The 17,805-nt window shown below is 43.5% G+C and overlaps 1 protein-coding gene across 1 annotated transcript in view; it reads left to right on the top strand.

The window, feature by feature from the left end:
* AMER3 (APC membrane recruitment protein 3) overlaps positions 1-17,805 on the top strand; it is a 39,428-nt gene that overhangs the window by 5,839 nt on the left and 15,784 nt on the right. The window contains exon 2 of the mRNA XM_074592461.1: positions 1,281-4,337. Coding sequence (XP_074448562.1) covers positions 1,302-4,319 — 3,018 coding nt within the window. The 5' untranslated portion in view covers positions 1,281-1,301 and the 3' untranslated portion in view covers positions 4,320-4,337. The remainder of the gene's footprint in view (positions 1-1,280; positions 4,338-17,805) is intronic.

Genomic DNA, 17,805 nt, shown 5'->3' with positions numbered 1-17,805 from the left:
GAGTATTGGTAATTTTTCATTTCATCAGAGCTGTTACGTACGGTTTGTCAAGGAGTGCTAGAGATCTCACTGTGGTGTTTGTGTGTGGTGCAGAGTTCAATGGCTGTAAGTGGTTTTAGTTACATCTACACAATTCAAAACAAGATAAATGATTAACTGAGTTCTCATTAATCCCATTCTTTCAAGAACAGGACTTGAAGATTTTGTCCTGCTTCCCATCCAGTAAAAATCTGGTTTCTCTAACAGCTTTTAGGAAGTGCTTGCTTCTTCCCTGACCTACCTTTATGTAAGTCCAGTGACTTACTCAATATTCAAGTTGATATAAGGCAGGAAAGGATCAGATGTGCCCATGAAATAAGTGCTGGAAAACTGAAAGTGTCATGGCTAAAATAAATCGTGACTAATTAAATGTATGAAAACACAAAACAGATTCAATTCTAAAGCATACAGTCAGAGACCAAAATTGGCATTGATAGAGGTAATAAGAGTACTTTTAGAAATAGCTAATCAATGCACAATGGAGATTCAATGTGGCAATGCCACAGTGTATTACACTGGTCTTCTTAAATAAGAAACAACACTTCTGTCATAATTAACAGTGATTTTCCATGCGGCATTTTTGACTTTTTACAATAAAAGTAGTAGTGCAGAAAATTATACATTCCGCTCAGGAGGAAGCAAAAACAATAATTCGGTTTCAGCATGCCTCCCAGAGTAATACGAACGTTTATGGATTTTCTATTCATAGATAAGGATTATTTTAATATAAAGTGAGCATCATGCGTCAAATGTTTGATCCATTTTCTCAGGAGATTTCCCACCTTGAGCTCTTTGCCATCCTCAAAGGTACAGATTTATGAACTGCTGCCTCCCTGATGCACACACTAGCACGTTGAAGTTCCTCAGGCATTGCTTTCCATTGATGCCTCTTCTACTTTTGGAACAGGACCTCTTTCTTGTTTAAAGCCATCCTGCACTCATAATCCTAAATCCAACCCCCCTCATTTCTAACAGACACACTGTTCTCTGAGCCTCAGCTGCCAACCCATGTATACTGTCTTCTCCTAGCTGGATCTTCCAGCCATTGCCAACATACCTTTAGTTTCACTCGATCCATTTCTCATGCAATACCATGACTTCGTGATGCAAAATTCTGTTGACAAACAAAACTAATTGTATAATGCTTACTATCCATCCCTTTGTTCTCCAGATGTTTTCAAAGTTTACAAGTGCTAGCCACCAAACCTCACAATACTTTTATGCTGCTGTTTTCTTTACAGAAACAGATGTGAGGAAGCAGTATGGAGCTCAAAAGAGGAAAGACGTTCATAAAATCCAGCGCGCAACATGAGAAAGTGCCACCAGTGCACACAGTTCCCATCAATAAAGATGATACAGGGAAAGACAAAAAGGTGGCTCTGGAGGGAAACCCAAGTGTAGGTGAAGTCCAGCTCGCGTGTTTGGCCACGCACAAGAACTACAGATTTTCTACCAGAGCAGCAAGGAACGGACCTGGTGACAACAGTCTGGAAAAATCATCTGGGTCCTCCTACAAACTTGTCAGGAAGAGTAAAACCCATGACTGTGTTACTGAGGCAGACAAAACAGAGCAGTGCAGCCCCAGCAGCAGGGCTTGCGAGGAAGGTTTTTCTGGAAAGGGTAAGGGGCGACTTGTCAATAGCATCAGCTTTTCGGGGATGTCCAGCTCCAGCAGTAAGAAAGAGTGCGTGGTCAGCCCCAGCCAGTCTGCGTGCAGCAGTCAGATGATCGATTACAGGAACTTTGTGCCACAGATGCCTTTTGTACCAGCTGTCGCAAAAACCATTCCCAGGAAGAGGATTTCCCTCAAGAGATCTAAGAAAGGGATCAGAGATATCTTTCATATTAAAAAAAATAAACCAGACAGCCTCACGTTCCTGGTTGAGAAGGACAAGAATCTGTCCTCTCCAGGCTGCAAGAGTGAATTTTCTGGGCGTCTTGCAAAGTATCTTTTCAAAACCGGAGAAACATTTGCAGCTGATTGCCCGTCACAAGACTGCTCAGACAGCGAACTGCAGTCTGACTCGTCCTTTGACTGCTGCAACACCCTGTGTGAAGATGTTGCCTCGCTGAAGAGCTTTGACTCCCTCACTGGCTGTGGAGAAATCTTTGCTGATGAGAGCTCTGCTCACCTGGAGCTGGAGAACAGCAAAGAAGTTCTGCTGAGACGAAGCAAGCACAAAGACAGCCCTGTCATGGGCTCTTTTCAAGGGGGTGTGGAGCAGCTGGCCTCTCCTGGCCAGAATGAGACTGTTGAATTTGCAAAGTTTTGGGACAACATCAACAAATCAGTGAGGCTACATCAGAGTGCTCTGTTTGATAAGAAGTTACTGAAGGTACCCAGTCCTGATATGGAAAAGGCTAGAAGCCAGGCTGCTGCATCTGTGACAGACCCCCAGGCATCACCTGATAAAGATGGTGACAATTCCAAAGACAGCTCCACAGAAACAGGAACGCCGAAAAGTGACAACCAGGAATCCACATCCACGAGTGATGAAGGTTACTATGATTCATTCTCTCCTGGACAAGATGATGAAATGAAGGAAGCTCAGACCCCTGGGGTCCCAGGTAGATTTCCAAGAGACAGCTACAGTGGAGATGCCCTTTATGAGCTCTTTTATGACCCAAATGAAGTCAAAATAAACCCAGTCCTAGACGATGACTTGTGCACATCTGAGAGCACTTCAGAACATGCTATTGAAATCCCTTTGTCCATTTACAGCTTTCATGTTGGAGCTGAGGAGAATATGGCTTCCCAACCAGCTCTAGACATTATCAGTCAGGGGTTTTTCCACAGCACATGGAAAGGCAAAGAATGTTTGCTAAAGCTCTGTGATACCGAGCTTTCACTGACCATGGGGATAATAAACTGGCTGCGAAAACACTCAGGACTCGTTTCCTCCCCTGACTCTCTTCAGAGTCCTCAATCACAGCCAGAAAAGTCTAATGATTCATCGATCCCACCAAGTCCCAGTCCAGAGCAAGAATTGAGCACAGAAGCTCAGCAGGAGAAACCAAGCAAGGAAGAATCTAATAAATTTAACCTATGTGTGTCTTTGGATGAAAGCAACCATGCAGCCCAGTCCTCTTCGGTAAACATTGCTGAAAGAGACCACAGCCTGGACTCTTGCCCTAACACATCTAATTTGGATTTCCAAGGAAGGGAAGGGAGTCACCACAAGGATTCATCTACAGTGCCTGGGACTGTGGAAACCACCAGAGCATCAAGTTATGCACCACAATCACAGGCTAACGGAGACAATCTGCAGACATCTTCAGCTGAGAATGAGAAGGCGACAATTTCAGAAGGATGTGAGACATCCGGAGATAAAAACCCACTGCCAGAAAAGCCGAATAAAGAGAGTGGCTCCCAGAGCTCTGAAAACCCCTTGCTAGATGATAATCACGAAGTAGAATCATGTTACTCCTACAAGACTGCTGCGACCTCACTCCTGGATCCCCTCGAGAGGGAGGACAGAAATAAACCAATGTATCACTCTCTCTCTATTTCCTGTGACAAACCGCTGCAGCCTCTTACTCTCAGACACTTCCAGAGCTACATCAGCCCCACGCCAACGGAGAGCAGCACTAACATAGTGCAGCTCTTAGAGCGCTGTGTATCACAAGTGGCATCATTAAAAATCAGCTATGAAAACAAGCACCTGGAAGACAAATGCATTGGGAAAGAAATGAACAATATCATTCGTAAGATGTCTCAGTACAAAAACAAGTTATTATTGCAAAATGAATGCAACTGCATTGCCCAAAATCCAGAATACTCCAGTATTCCTAGCACAAACCAATACAACTATGAGACAAGTTTCCAATCCAGCAGTCCGTATCATTTGAAGCAAAATGGGGAGCAAATTCGCTCTGAAGATCAGAAAACCAGAGCAAAAATCCTAGATGAGGTCACTAGAAGCAAGATAAATTTTGAATATGCCCAGCTAAATAACCAAGCACTCTCCTATTTAAAAGACTTCACATTTGATCTCAGTCCAAGTGACTCTGCCCCTGCTACAACTCTTAGTAGACCAACATTTTTACCTCTCTTTAACTCTGTCTGCTCGGACATACCTGCTACTTTTTCACAAGCGTCATGCAGCACCACGGTGTCTCTGGCTGACACGCTGCAGCCCAAGGAGGACAAGCAGTGCAGCCCAGGGCCGTGGAGTTATGCAGAGACCCCCTGCAGGGGCCTGGCCGGAGGGAGCGCTCTGTCCCCTTGCCCAGAGGCAGCCACCCCGGACACAGCAGGGACAGGGAGGAACCACCAGTAACACACCTGCACTGAGAAGGTGAGTGCTTATGGGGAGTCTGAAATGAAATGTGAAATAAGTAACATCTGTTCTCTTTTCACAGAGGGTCACTTAAGGCAGCAGAGTCTGATATATACTCAGGCTTTGTCACTTTTACAGTTTCATTGTTCTTAACTTGCACTTCAGTGTGGTAGTTAAGAGTAACCATAAGTTAAATTACACAATTGGCCAAACCAGGGGCCACATACAGCAGGTATCACATTCACGGAGTCTTACAAGTGCCATGCAAAGATTGAAGCCCCATTTTCCACCCAGGTGCAGCAGTTCTTACACCAGCTGAAGCAGGGAAAATTTTCGCTTCTCCCACTCCAGGATCTGCCACATTTGGAACAACATGTTGGATATAGCTGCCTGGGCAGTCAGACTGCTGGCAGCATTCAGCTCAGACTCCTCACTCCAGGTCATGAAATCCTCTTGCTACATAATGACAGCATAAAAATTATGCCCTGCTTCCCCTCTGGAGTGATAACTGGATATTAGACAGAGCTCTCTACTGGAGTCCTGACGTGTGAGCTGCTATGCAGGGGATCACAGGAGAAAGCCAGAGATCTGCCATGTTAAGTCATGGGACAGACAGACATACCCTGTCCTGCAGTTGCATATATATGGTACACCCTCAGGCACAAGGGAAGGCCCACAACACTGTGCTGCTGCTGCTAAGTGTGCCGAAAGGATGTTCTTCCTTCTTGCAAGCCTGAAGTCTGTCTCCAGCAGGTGCAGCTGGTGTCTGGCCAAACAGTGCTGTGGCAGGCTGAAGCCAAGGCAGGCTCCGTATGCAAGGCTTGACAAGCTTCTCAAGAGAGGGATTACAGGGTCTGTGCTGCACCTCAAGCTTTTGAAAATCCTTGAGCCACACTTACGTAGTATAGGGAGGTCCAGAATTTGGTGTCTGACATAGGTAAGAAACACCTCTGTTGTAAAACAGAAAGAGCTGATCAAGTACGCAGTCATTGTGCTGCCTCAGATTTGCCTGTCACACGGGGCTTTAGGCCAGAGCAGATACCATCTGTACAGACTGCTCGAACTCTACGCCAGCTGAGAAATCCTCTGTCCTCCAGTTGCTGAGAGGAATCTGTTGTAGAAGTATAAAACTTGTGTAAATTCTCTATTGTGTGCCCTGCCAAATCTGACAGATTGGCTGGACCCTGCCCAGCCCTGGCACCCTGAGAAGGAGCCTTTGGAGGTGGTGGAAGCTGGAGAGGAGGCTGCAGCAAGGGCCAGGATAGAGAATTAAGGAACAGCTCATTATTGGATGGAGGGACACAGGGAACACAACACTTCTCTGGCTCACAGCAGTGTGACTGCTTTCTGGTCATCTCTGAAGGCTTTCCAAGCAGCAGAAACTAAAAGGACAGTGTTTTTCTCTGCATGAGGCAAAAACACCCTCACATTTTCAAGTCTTGGAAGATTCAGCCACACACTTTGCTATGTAAATCTTTGTGAAAGTGCCCTTCCCCACTAACAAGTCTACCATCGCAGGGAGGGATATTTTTCAGGGGTCTGCATGAGGTTAAGGGCCAGAGCCTGTCAGTCGTCAATACCCTTTACTAACACATTGTCTAGTTATAACCTGCTCATCAGTGAACTAGGTCTTCTTCTAGTGAAAGAAGTGATTTTGTTTTTTTTGAAAAGAATGCTGACTAGCAAGCCACCTTCTTGTGTCACCAGATTTTTGGTCAGGACTTGCCATTAAAGGACACACCACAGTCCTTAGAACTACTTGCCTCTATTAGATTATTTCTGAAATAAGGAAAGGTTTGTGGGCACAGCTGGTATGCGTAAGAAACCAGTGCTAGGCACAGCTTTAGGGTTAGAACAGCAGATCGATGTCTGCATTGGCCTGATATTTTTAGTTTGTCGCAAACGTTAGTCTACAGGGTACTGCTAAGCACATCCCTGCCTTTGCAGGCTAAGAGCGCACAAAGGGATTCTAATTTTGAGGAGTCACTTGCTTTCTGGTAGAACTGGAGAAGGGAGCCACAGCTGCCATGACTGTCAGAAATGGTGAGACTGTATCTTTACACGATACAAGACATATTGCAAGTAGACGCTACTGGACTCGGGGCACTTTTTCTACTGCGTTGTATCAAATGGAAGCTGCTGTATGCCACCATGTATCAGCACCAATACCTGCAGTGACAGGAACGTGACGCAGTTCATATGCTACCACCTGAGTCCCAGAGAGAAGACAATTCAAGTTTTTTCCAAGGGATGTGCTGATTTTTGATAGAGGTTTCTCTAACAGTACAATGAATGGCATTTTAAAATATAGATGGGATTTGCATGTTCATAAAGTGACACTGAGGAATGGTCTCATTTCAATGAATTATTTCACTACAGGCTTGTTGTTTGTTACAATTTCTTACTGAAAAAGAATTTAGACAATAATTAAAATGTCATTTAACATGGTTAAAAGAAATGGCTGTGGTGACAGATATAAACACTGCCATGTGCCTGAGTTTTCCTACGCAGTATCTTCTTGCCTGCCCACATTAACAGATGGCCTACAGGTTTGCCGGAAATTTTAATTTTTTTTGAGGGTGACTCAGGATCTTTGCCTTAATCACGGGGGTGGTAGTCTAAGAGAGACAACATACAAACATGGTGTCACCTCTGAATCCATGGAGACAGACATCATGGAGAAACACTCCTACTCTGGACATGACTATGCAAACCCCAAGAGCTCATACATGAAGAATGCTCCAAGGTTCACTATTTTAAAATACCACACTTGGGAGTTGTGAGAGAAGTGACCGATCCAGAGGTGGCTCCTGCTTTGTCCCTCAGAACAAATGCTGCATAAGCAGCTCCAGTGCAGCCCCTGCCCCTCCCATGGATTCCCAGGGTTGACCTTGAGGAGCTGGGAAGGAGAAGGTCAACTTTCTTGCCATTTAACATGAGGCAGAGGAAAAGCTGATATCAAAAGCCATTAAAATCTCCAGGTTTTGTTCCCCCATCTCCTCTCGTCCCAGTACTCACAGTAACAAATCAGCCCATCCTCTCTGCTCCAACTAGTGTGCAGGGCTCCCCCGAGCCATGCCTGGTCTCCGGGGCTTCCCTACCCTGCTGAACACAGGTGCACAACTGTGACGAAGAACGGGTACGAGAAGTGCCAGTCCCAGCTCCTCTTCCATTCTTCCCTTTCCCGGCATTTTAGAGAAACATTTGCAAATGCCTCATATCTGAGCTCACCAGGAATTTGAACCCTGATGGTAAAGGAACCCCCATGGCAAATGGCAAACTTACATGGGGACATAGAGGAGTTATGTAGAAAGTGGAAATTACCCATAGGAAGTGCAATGAAAGGCGTAATATTCATTCTTCAGTGTTGAAAGGCTAGGACTTAGGAACTGAATGCAGTCCATCGCCTGAATATGGGGAGGATTCCTAGATTTGTATATTCATGGACCATAGAAACCAAGTGCAGAAGTTTGTGCCTTTTGACCAGATGTTATCCATCAGGAAACTCTATATCCTCAGCAAGGGAAACACTGTCCTAAAGCAGTGAGTTGGGATGTCTTTTCCTGACCGTTAAAATCTCTGGAACTGACCGAACAGACAGACAACACTGCATGTCATAGCAACTGGTCACAGATAGAACAAAGCACTTTCTGCAAACAGCAGTATTTCAGACCACTGAACCATTTTCTACCATTTAAACGTGGTTTGAACTGCATCTTCCATTAACTGGTAGATGTGGCAGAGCAACAAAACCCCCATGTGCGCCCAACAATATGTGCTCACTTCATGCAAATGCTGAACCGACACATTATGCACCAGTTGAAGCTTTTGGATGCATCAGTGATAGCGCTAAGAGCGCGTTGCAATAAGCTTGCCCTCAGGTCACAAAAAATAGGTAACTGTCAATCAAAGAGGGATTGCCATAATAGATAGGGCAGCTGTAGATAAAAGAAGACAGTATTGCATATGTGATTGCTGTTATCTAGGAACTGAGATTCAAAAGCAGATAAAATACAGCCTGGACACTGCAAAGTGACAGAGGAATGTGAATCTGATCCTCACCAACTGATGGGCTACGCATAGTCTAGGCAATTTCTGGAATGTTTTTTATTCCCTCCTGGTTCAACTTTATTCCCTCTGTCTTGAATAAGGTTGCATTTCTCCCAGACAGATATTTCTCTATCCGTGAGGCATAGGGAAGGCAGACTGCAGTACTTGGATTTGAAAAAAAGGAAAAGCAGAATGGAGCCTCATCTGCATAGAAGCAATTGTCGGATAAACTATGGTATTATTTCTCAAAATTGCTGGAGAGATGCCTTAACAGGTGAAAAAATAAAGGCATAATCCATCTGCACACAGCAGGGAAAGAGTATGGCAACACATTCAAAGCCTGAGGTAAAAAATCTATGTATTTCCATGCTTCCTCCATGGCATAGCAAAGAGGTCCTCTGTCAAGTATCACATGATGAAATGTAAAAACAATAAAATGCAGAGACAGCCAGCACATTTTCTGCATTGGAAATGCCTCTGGCTCTGAAACATACACCTTTATAATGTGAGTTGCCCAGATCGTCTTGCACTGAACCAGATATTGAAATCTCATCTGACAGTCCACTAGCCGCATCCACACACAGGCAAGCACATACACACACTCCTGTTCAGACAAATGCATCACGAAGTACAAATGTGCTGTTTGTCTCATATGGTACCACAGAAGCAAAGAGCGGGGAGACAGCGGTGACAGGCCACTGCCTCTGCTAATACATTTGAGTGTTAGTCATCATGTGCCCAGATACTTGGGCTAAATGCTAAATTAAACAATTTTCTCCTTCATTAAACACTGTTGCTTCTGGACTTGGCTCCACCTCACTGTACTGTCTTCATGAGAGTTTGTCATCAAAGCTTACTCTACCCAAAACCAGAATTCTACCAGGAGGAAGAAACGTTCTTGCCAGCTTATTTGCTAAAGAAGGGTTTTTCAACACAGTTATCAGCACAGAGGATCGCTCAAATGGCAGATGCACTATGATGTTGTTAAATGTGTTTCATTTTAAAACTGAAGAAATTGATTTGCTGCTTTACCCGCTATTGCAGTAGGATGGTTTCCATGGATACAGTCTTATACAGACTCTATTTTTCCCCTGTTGACAACAGTACAGAAAGCTAAATTCTCATCTTCATTGCATCAGCATAAATTTGAAGCTGGGGAACAATTCCCAGATTTAACCTTGAGAGCAGAGGTTGGCCCCCAGTCTCCTCCAGCCTTGAATGTGAGACTTTTAGGGGGGCAGCGATGGAGGGGGAAAAAAAATAGAAACCAGTTTCTGTGGACAGCAGCATGGGCTGAGGGACAGGGCGTATGAAACAAACACGGTGCCTTTGTGTGAGAAATGGGGAGAAATCAAGGCAGAATGCAAACAAATTAACCACTTATTCAGAGGCTTAGTGTCTTACCTGACACTTACCTGCAAAAATACAAGTCAGGTTTTGTCTCTAGAAGTTGGGCTAGAGACCTGATAACTATCTGCATGGGACTGGGCCAAATATCACACCATTTGTTTAAATGAAGGGAAGAATCAGTTAGCATTCTGATGAAAAACTGCTTCACTTCTGTTCTGCTGTGATGGCCAGGAATGCATAAGGGTGGGAAGAAGGGGAAAGTGAGAGACTAGTATCCAGTTACAGAGCAGGCTTCTTCATTCAAACGGGAGAGAATCTTGCCCCATCTGGAGTACAGTCATGGAGACACCGAACGCAAAGCAGATCCTCAGCTCGAGAATGCTCTGTACAAATCTGCTGGCGTTTATACCCACCAGCCATCAAGGAAAAAAGAGTAGAAGGAAGAGCCTGGTAACCTCAGCTTTTTGGACCTCAAGTGTAAAATCTCTAGTTCTCTTCCCCCCATCAGAACATGCAGAGAGAGGCAGAACCAGAGTCCTCCAAAAACCACTGCATCCTTACCTCTGCCAATGGGCTGCGGTAGGTGCTTGGAAAACAAGTGGCAAAAGCAGGGCAAATGGAGAATTATGAAACCTGAAATAGCCCATCTTCTGGCAACCAGCACTCCCTGAGCCAGACGGTGGCTCTTTCTGAATGTCTGGGTTTAGCGCTCCCTTTTCCAAACTCACTTAAGCATACAAACTTCAAAGCCTTCTCATTTGTGTTATGAACCTTTAGCTTGTTTAGTGTGTGTTTTTCAGGCACCTCTTAAAATCTGATGTCTATTTTGTTGTACATATCAATTTTGCTTTGTAAAACTCCCAAAATATTCCTTTTTAATTTCCTCCTTTTCTGACATCTGTTTGTCCCCAGAACAGGCACTGTCCCTGGCAACACTTGGGAGATTATGGACACTGTTGTAATTGTATATTCAGGGCAGAGGACATGCTTCAGTATCTAAGTCTGGGGTCTCTGTGTAAACAAAGACTGATAGTCCAAGGAGACAGAAAGCACAGAAATGCTCAGCACCAGTAGATTTTCTGCATTTTTCTCAAAAAACCCCAACATCCAACCAAACCAAAACATTTTAAATCTGGCTAAGGTAAGAGCAAAAAATTTGACCATCACAGCGAAAGGCATGAACCACTGTTGTCATGAGCAAGTGCTCATGAACAATAAGACAGGGAACCTACGCTCTTTTAAGGAAATGTCCAAAATGAACACAGTTCCCCATCAGGCCTGTTCTGTTTTAAGCACACTCATCTTGTCAGTTCTTCAAGAAAGGCTAGACTGTATACAGCTGGTGTGGCGAGTTTCTTATCATGGGGATTGCATCTCATTTGCGACATTTGAAGGTGAGAAAGATGTTTGCAGTTCTCGGACAGCAATACAGCTCAGGCTAGAGAGAAGCAAAGAAGTACTGTAAGTTAGATTTTTCTTTCGGAGTAAGGCATTAAATCTAAGCCTCTCTCTACGTGCTATGTAGGCCTATTCAGGTAAAGCTTAAAAGATCTTGTGGGACTTCATGATTGTGGCAGCCAGGGATGACAACCGCACAAATGATGGAGCCAGCAACTTTCTCTCTTCCCACAATCAGCCATCCTCTCCTTTGAGGTGATTATATCATCCAAGGGGAAACTGTCAGTCTGCAGGTAAAGATACTGGGAAGGTTACTGGAGATCCAAGAAAAAGGAAGGCCTTCTTTGTCCTTATTTCCGATTGAATGATTCTCGTTTCCCAACAGAGAACAAGGTAGAAAAATGCAGATTGTATTGCCCCATCTCCTCCCCATCTCCTCTTTCCTAATCTTCTCTAACTGTGATATTTTCCTTTCCTAATCTACCTCTTTTTCCCTTCATGACAACTTTCCCTCTAACTTGCCCCAAACAGGCTCAACTCTTTCCTCTCACACGGTATACATTCCTTCTGCTCCCTTTTGGTGACCGAACCTACTTCAAAACCCCTTTCCCACATGCCTGATAAGCTGACACCTCCTCGCAGCTCATCACCCCTCCCCAGACAATTCTCCTCACCCTCAAGAGCCTGGAGACCCCTCTTCAGGCAGGCAGCCTCGTCCCCAGGCTCATAAGATCCCTGCATCCCCACCTCGCCGGCTGAGTCTGAAGCAGTGAGGAACAGCTGGGAAAGGGATTTCACACAAAGGAAGGAAAGTCGTCATTCAGAACTGGCCCTTTGCTGTCACAGGCTCCTCTCCTCCTCCCCATTCCTTTCTGCAAAGGAAATGTGCTGACTCTGCAGAATCCCAACCTGCAGCATGTTGTAAATGATTATGCACAAAATGAAAATCGAATTGCAGACAGGCTTGCACATCACCCGCACAAGCCGGTCAAGCTCTGTTTAACTCCAACAGTAGCCACAGAACTGAGCCTTGGGTTCTGTGCTTTGGTCACATTAATAGAGGTGCAGATGGTGACTGAAGGACACAGGGATGGGAGAATAGCAACCTAAAATGAGGCAGGATTAAGGATTTTTGTTCCCCCAGCCCCTTTGCTATGTTTTTCCATTTCACAGCCAACAGAAGGGGAACAAAATCAAGGCAAGGTGGCTTCTGGGCTGTGATACACAACCAGGGAGACGTTGGCAGAGAAATGTACGGCAAAAAAAATTCCATCTGACTTCAGTAAGGATGGAGAGGGAGCCTTATTTACAGTAGGAGACACTACACAAAACACTGCATCAGAAATTTTCACAGCTCCAGCTTTTCAAGGGAGATTGAGCCCTCTGTTTTCAGCTGCACTTTTAGGAAATATTCGATTGGGTGTTAGCCTTAATTAACCCTGGTACAGTTGCATTTCTGAAATAAGGGAAGGTTGTATTTTACACAAACATCAAAAGGGGCTTGTCAGCGGCAGGAAAAACATTGAGGAAAAGGAGCAGCTCTCCCATCTGCATACCTTAGATAGAGGATGCTGCAATTTGTGGCTCTCGGAGAAATACAAGCTCAATCTCCCTTCCTTAATCATTCTGTCTTCCCTCGAACATACAGGCAAGTTGGGTTTTGCTCTGAAAAAAGCACTAAGTAGACTGTTGCTATAGCAACCAACTCCCTGAAACCCGTTTATAATTAAGATGGTGGTCTAACCACCCACAAAATACATCTTGCAAAAACTCGAGTTTACAGCTTCCTGAGTAACAACTGAATGTTTTTACAGTGAGTCTGATCGAGGCAAGGTTGGTTAGGTTAATGTGCAAGAGTGATTAGGCATTTGGAAGCAGTTTGCTACTGAGATAGCAAAAAGATTCCAGGAAACAGCAGGGATGCAATTTAAGGCTTTTTTTTGCTATACTTCTTAAAGCTTCAATCAATAACAAGACATTGCTTGAATCATCTCAGCTCTCAAAAGTGCTCTTCAACTATAATGTGCAGAATTTTGGAACACTTAATGAATCATACTTACAAATTTTTAAATGCTCTTAGCTTTTTTCACAATTCAAAAGCTGTTTTATTTTAAAATCACATAACAAAACTAATAAATAGTTTTTCTGTTAGAGAAAGATATGTTAGTTTTCCCTTCAGAGTTCATTAAAGGCGATGACAGCTAGACTGTATGACTGAGTCTAATCCTTGAAGCACAAATTAAGAACGGATGAGGTTCATTTAAAAATGACATTTATTGTCGATTGAGGGCTGTACGATGTGAATGATAGAAACGTGAAGGCTTGTTATGAGATTTTATAAACATATGTCCAGACACTTAAAAGGAAGAAAACTGTAAAAATAAAATAAAATATGCAACCCTTCTTCAGGAATACAGCAGAAAAAAATAAAAGGGGCAGTATATGCATTCGAGAAGTGTTGGTTTGTCATTCCTACTTATTCCAGACCAAAATACACCCATATACAGACCTCGAAATTGGATTTTATGCCTATGATTTTGAAGTTCAGAAGGAATTTTAGGAATGTAGTTGCCCCATTATACTCCTTTGCTCTTCCTTCTCCTTCCAAAAAGTTCTAAGTAAATCTCTGAAGCACTGGTAAAGCAACCCCAATGAAATGAACACACTTTAATTACTCTCTCAAACAAAAGGACTTTTAAAGTTCTTACTGATATTGTAAACAGCCTTGTGTCCCTTAGGTGAAATTTGTGTAGTACTTCACTGGTGGAAATGAAGTCTAAAAGCAAGACAGACAGATTAACCAAGAGTTGGCACTAATAGAATAATACCAGAGAGAGGCTCTGAAGGCCAACCCCACTGTCTACTGCACTGAAGATTGTATTTTTGAACCCAGATTCTTTCTATTGCTCCCTTGACCTCTGAACCTTACACATTTTATATTATTAAAGATAAAGATGGCGTACCCATCAGTGTATATACAAATCGTAATGCCTTTGACCCATAGTGGTTCAATCAAATAGCCAACAAACTATACAAACATAAATTGTCGGGGCAGCTGATTGTTTCCCAGGTAAGACTAGCCTCTATTGCAGTGTGTTTCAAACCTACTTAATTAAAGGGACATTTAGCCTTCAAAATATTAAAAAAAAAAATCCAAAAATGAAGCAGGCTTTTAAAAGAAGTCTAGAGACCAAGTAACTTTAATTTAACTGAATAAAATTTAGTCTAAATATTGATTGTTCATACTTTACTTCCGTTTTCCTACTTTTTGTTTGGGTTTTTTGGGAAAACATGTGTTTTTCCCTATATTTTCTCAGTTGTTTTGCTTGTCATGTTCTAACATTTTATAGACCAGTAGTAACCCCAGTACCTCCAACTGCAAACTGCTGCTCTCCAGTGTACTTCTGACCCCTCCAAAAATTCTAAATTTCATGATCAGAAAGGAAGGTTCCACCTTTCTAGTGACCTTCCAATAAAAGCGTCTTCTTTATAGCTTGGTTCTACCCCTCATCAGTCACCACTGTCTGCCATAACACTGTTCCCGTTCTGCTGTTCCTCTCTGTGCCTTAATTGTGTTTTAGGGAAACTGTATTTTTGCAAGGCCAAGGTTCACTTTCAGCCTAAGAATCAGTAAACACCATTAGGAATTTTGATTGATTTAAACTCATAGGACACTGCTCTTAATACCTGTGGGATTTCCTCAGAAATCAATTTCACTAATCCCCATCATGTGTATGCTCACGTGAACCGTGCTGCACTGAGCTGTGTTCTATCTCGGATCAGCAGGGTAGGATTCTTCCCGGAGCTGACATGTGACTTATGCCAGAAGGTATGCTATCTTCCTTTATTTGCTAAAGAAAAAATGAAAAAGTCTGTAATTGCAGTAACTATTATTGGATAGTAACTATTATTGGCCTAATCCTGAGTAGCAGAGTGTCCTCAGCTGTATTTTGGTGTCTCTGCAGATAGATGATTGAACTTCCAAGTTGCCCACACTGCCAGACAATGCTGGCAAAAAAAAAAAAAAAGGAAAGAAAGAAAAAAGAATATCAATGAGTTTCTCCATTTCTTTATCTAACGTTATACCTTACAGTCTACCAAAAGGAGTGGAAAATATGGCAATTCAAATAAATGTACGTAAATCACCTGGCAGTATCACAGAATATAGACTGTAAATATGATTTTTCATTGAACAAATAAATCATTACATTTACCCTGGCTGTATACTTCGAGAGATAAATTCTTGCAAGGTACAACCAGTCTCCTGTAGGAATTCACTCTAAACCTATGTACTTTACTACCGCCACCTAGAAAAGGCCTGGAGGATAAAGACAGGAGACAACAATCACAGAACAGCTGGGTTACTCCTCACCCGCACCGAGAACTGAGCAAGCCAGCAATGAGCAATCAGCAAAGGGAGGAACACAATCCCCTACAAGCCAGCACCACTTGGCTTGGGCAGGGTGAATGTTGTATACCAGATGCCCTTTTGGCAAATCAGGAAGCAAGCCACTGATATGACGTGGTGGCCAGACCTCCTGCACTGTGCTACAGTTACTATAGCTGAGCTGACACTGAGGAAGGAAGTTAAAGGGATGTTGCAACCTCTATAATCTTAAAAAGTGCAATGAAAATTTTTATGAAGTATGGGTATCTGGGAAACCTACAAGTGAAACATTTGCAACAATCTAAGCAGCACAGTTTAGCTATCTGTTGTGGCTTAACCCCAGCCAGCAGCTAGAACCACACAGCCACTCACCTGCTCCCCCCTGGTGGGATGGGGAGAGAATCAGAAGAGTAGAAGTCATGAAAAACTCGTGGGTTAAGACAAAGGCAGTTTAATAGGTAGAGCAAAAGCCGCACACATAAGCAAAGCAAAACAAGGAATTCATTCACTGCTTCCCATGGGCAGGCAGGTGTTCAGCCATCCCCAGGAAAGCAGGGCTCCATCATGCGTAACGGTTACTTGGGAAGACAAATGCCATAACTCTGAACGTCCCCCTCTTCCTCCTTCTTCCCCCAGCTTTATATACTGAGCATGATGTCGTATGGTATGGAATATCCCTTTGGTCAGCTGGGGACAGCTGTCCCAGCTGTGTCACCTCTGAAATTCCTGTGCACCTACTTGCTGGCGGGACGGTACGTGGAGCAAAAAAGGCCTTGATTGTTTGGCAACAACTAAAACATCAGTGTTTTACCAACACTATTTTCATCCCAATTCCAAAACATGGCACTACACCCACTGCTAGCAAAAAAGATAACTCCATCCCAGCTGAATCCATGACACTATCCTATGGGCACTTCTTTTGTTATACTGCTCAAGATCACATACCTCTCTCCTGCATATGCCCAGGATATATAGGCAGTGTGCAAAACAGTTGGCCCTCCCCAGTCAAGACAACATCTCTTTCTGTGTTTCTATGAGGCATAGGTTTCTTCAAATGCTGACAGCTCTCCATTATTGGGGCTTTTCAGTGGTCTGGGAAGACCTGGATAGTGGAAAAAACAGGTAATATGGGCTCTCAGGAGGGCACTGCAGTGGGATCAAAAGTTTTTTGCACAGAACAGCTTCCATCTGGCTTGGCCTGCTATAGCATCTAAGAAACCGAGACAAACCTACGTTCTGTGAGAGCACAAACACAGTACTTTACTTTCCCATGCATTCCCACGCATTCCCACTGTAAGCCACCTTAGCTAGCCCCGCGTGCACAGTTTGCTTAATCCACAATCTCAGTAACTGCCCATGGATCACGGAGCATTAACTGTAATTGCAAATCCACTGGTCACCTCTGGCTTCATGCACTGATTTGCTGAAAAGCGCTGTTCCCTACAGTGCACAGGCCATGCACCATCCTTTCACATCCCCTTGTCACAATCGCTTCACTGCCCAGCCATGGCATAGTTTCTTCATGCTACCATGTCTGTGGGATAGAGTGGGCACAGACTTTGTCCCAAGAATTGCAGTGCTCAAATCAGCCGCATTGTTTAGTCTTTGAGGCTGGTTCTATTAATAAATGCTCTGTTAGTCACTGATTTCTGATGGCATGCTATGTGTGTTGCAAGAATGAATGCTTCGTGTAACTTCCAATTAGCTTGTAAATGTCTTCTGATTCTTTGCCTAGTAGGACTTACTTAGACAACGGTAGCATTGTTAGCAATGAGCTGCCACCTCCTAATGTTGAGTTACAAGAATTAGTGGGTTAGTAAACTACCACTGACCTTCTTTTATTATTTTTTTTAATTACTCATGAAGCTTTTGAAAAATGCTATAAAAAAGATATTTTAACAGAAATTGGGACGGTATGTATTTAGAATAGATGAGTTTATCTGCAACTCTATGGCACCAAATGATTGTACCGAAAAAAGAAGACAGGATTCCTAAATATGTTTTAGACTGGCTTCCCCATTGATCTGTAACAAATCGGTTCAGCAAAACCAGTCTTTTTTAAAGAAAATTGCCTTTTGGCAATTGTAGACCCTGAGCACTCTCCATTAGGATGAAGTGCCAAATTTTCTTACTTTTAATCATCAGACTCAACCTCTTCATAATTCTATGCTAGTGCCCTGCTTCTGCTGCCTCTTTCACCTTTCTTAGCACTGATTCCTTTCTGCAGGAGGGGAAGAGATGTAGGCCTGAAGGTAACATTGCTAGAAGCAGCATTAACTTTATGTGCTGCCTGCAGGAAAG

The sequence above is a fragment of the Larus michahellis genome, chromosome 6 (genome assembly GCF_964199755.1).
Source record: "Larus michahellis chromosome 6, bLarMic1.1, whole genome shotgun sequence".
In the NCBI taxonomy this organism is placed as follows: domain Eukaryota; kingdom Metazoa; phylum Chordata; class Aves; order Charadriiformes; family Laridae; genus Larus; species Larus michahellis.
The sequence above is the reverse complement of the archived record's forward strand: the minus strand, read 5'-3'. Positions and strand labels throughout refer to the sequence as shown.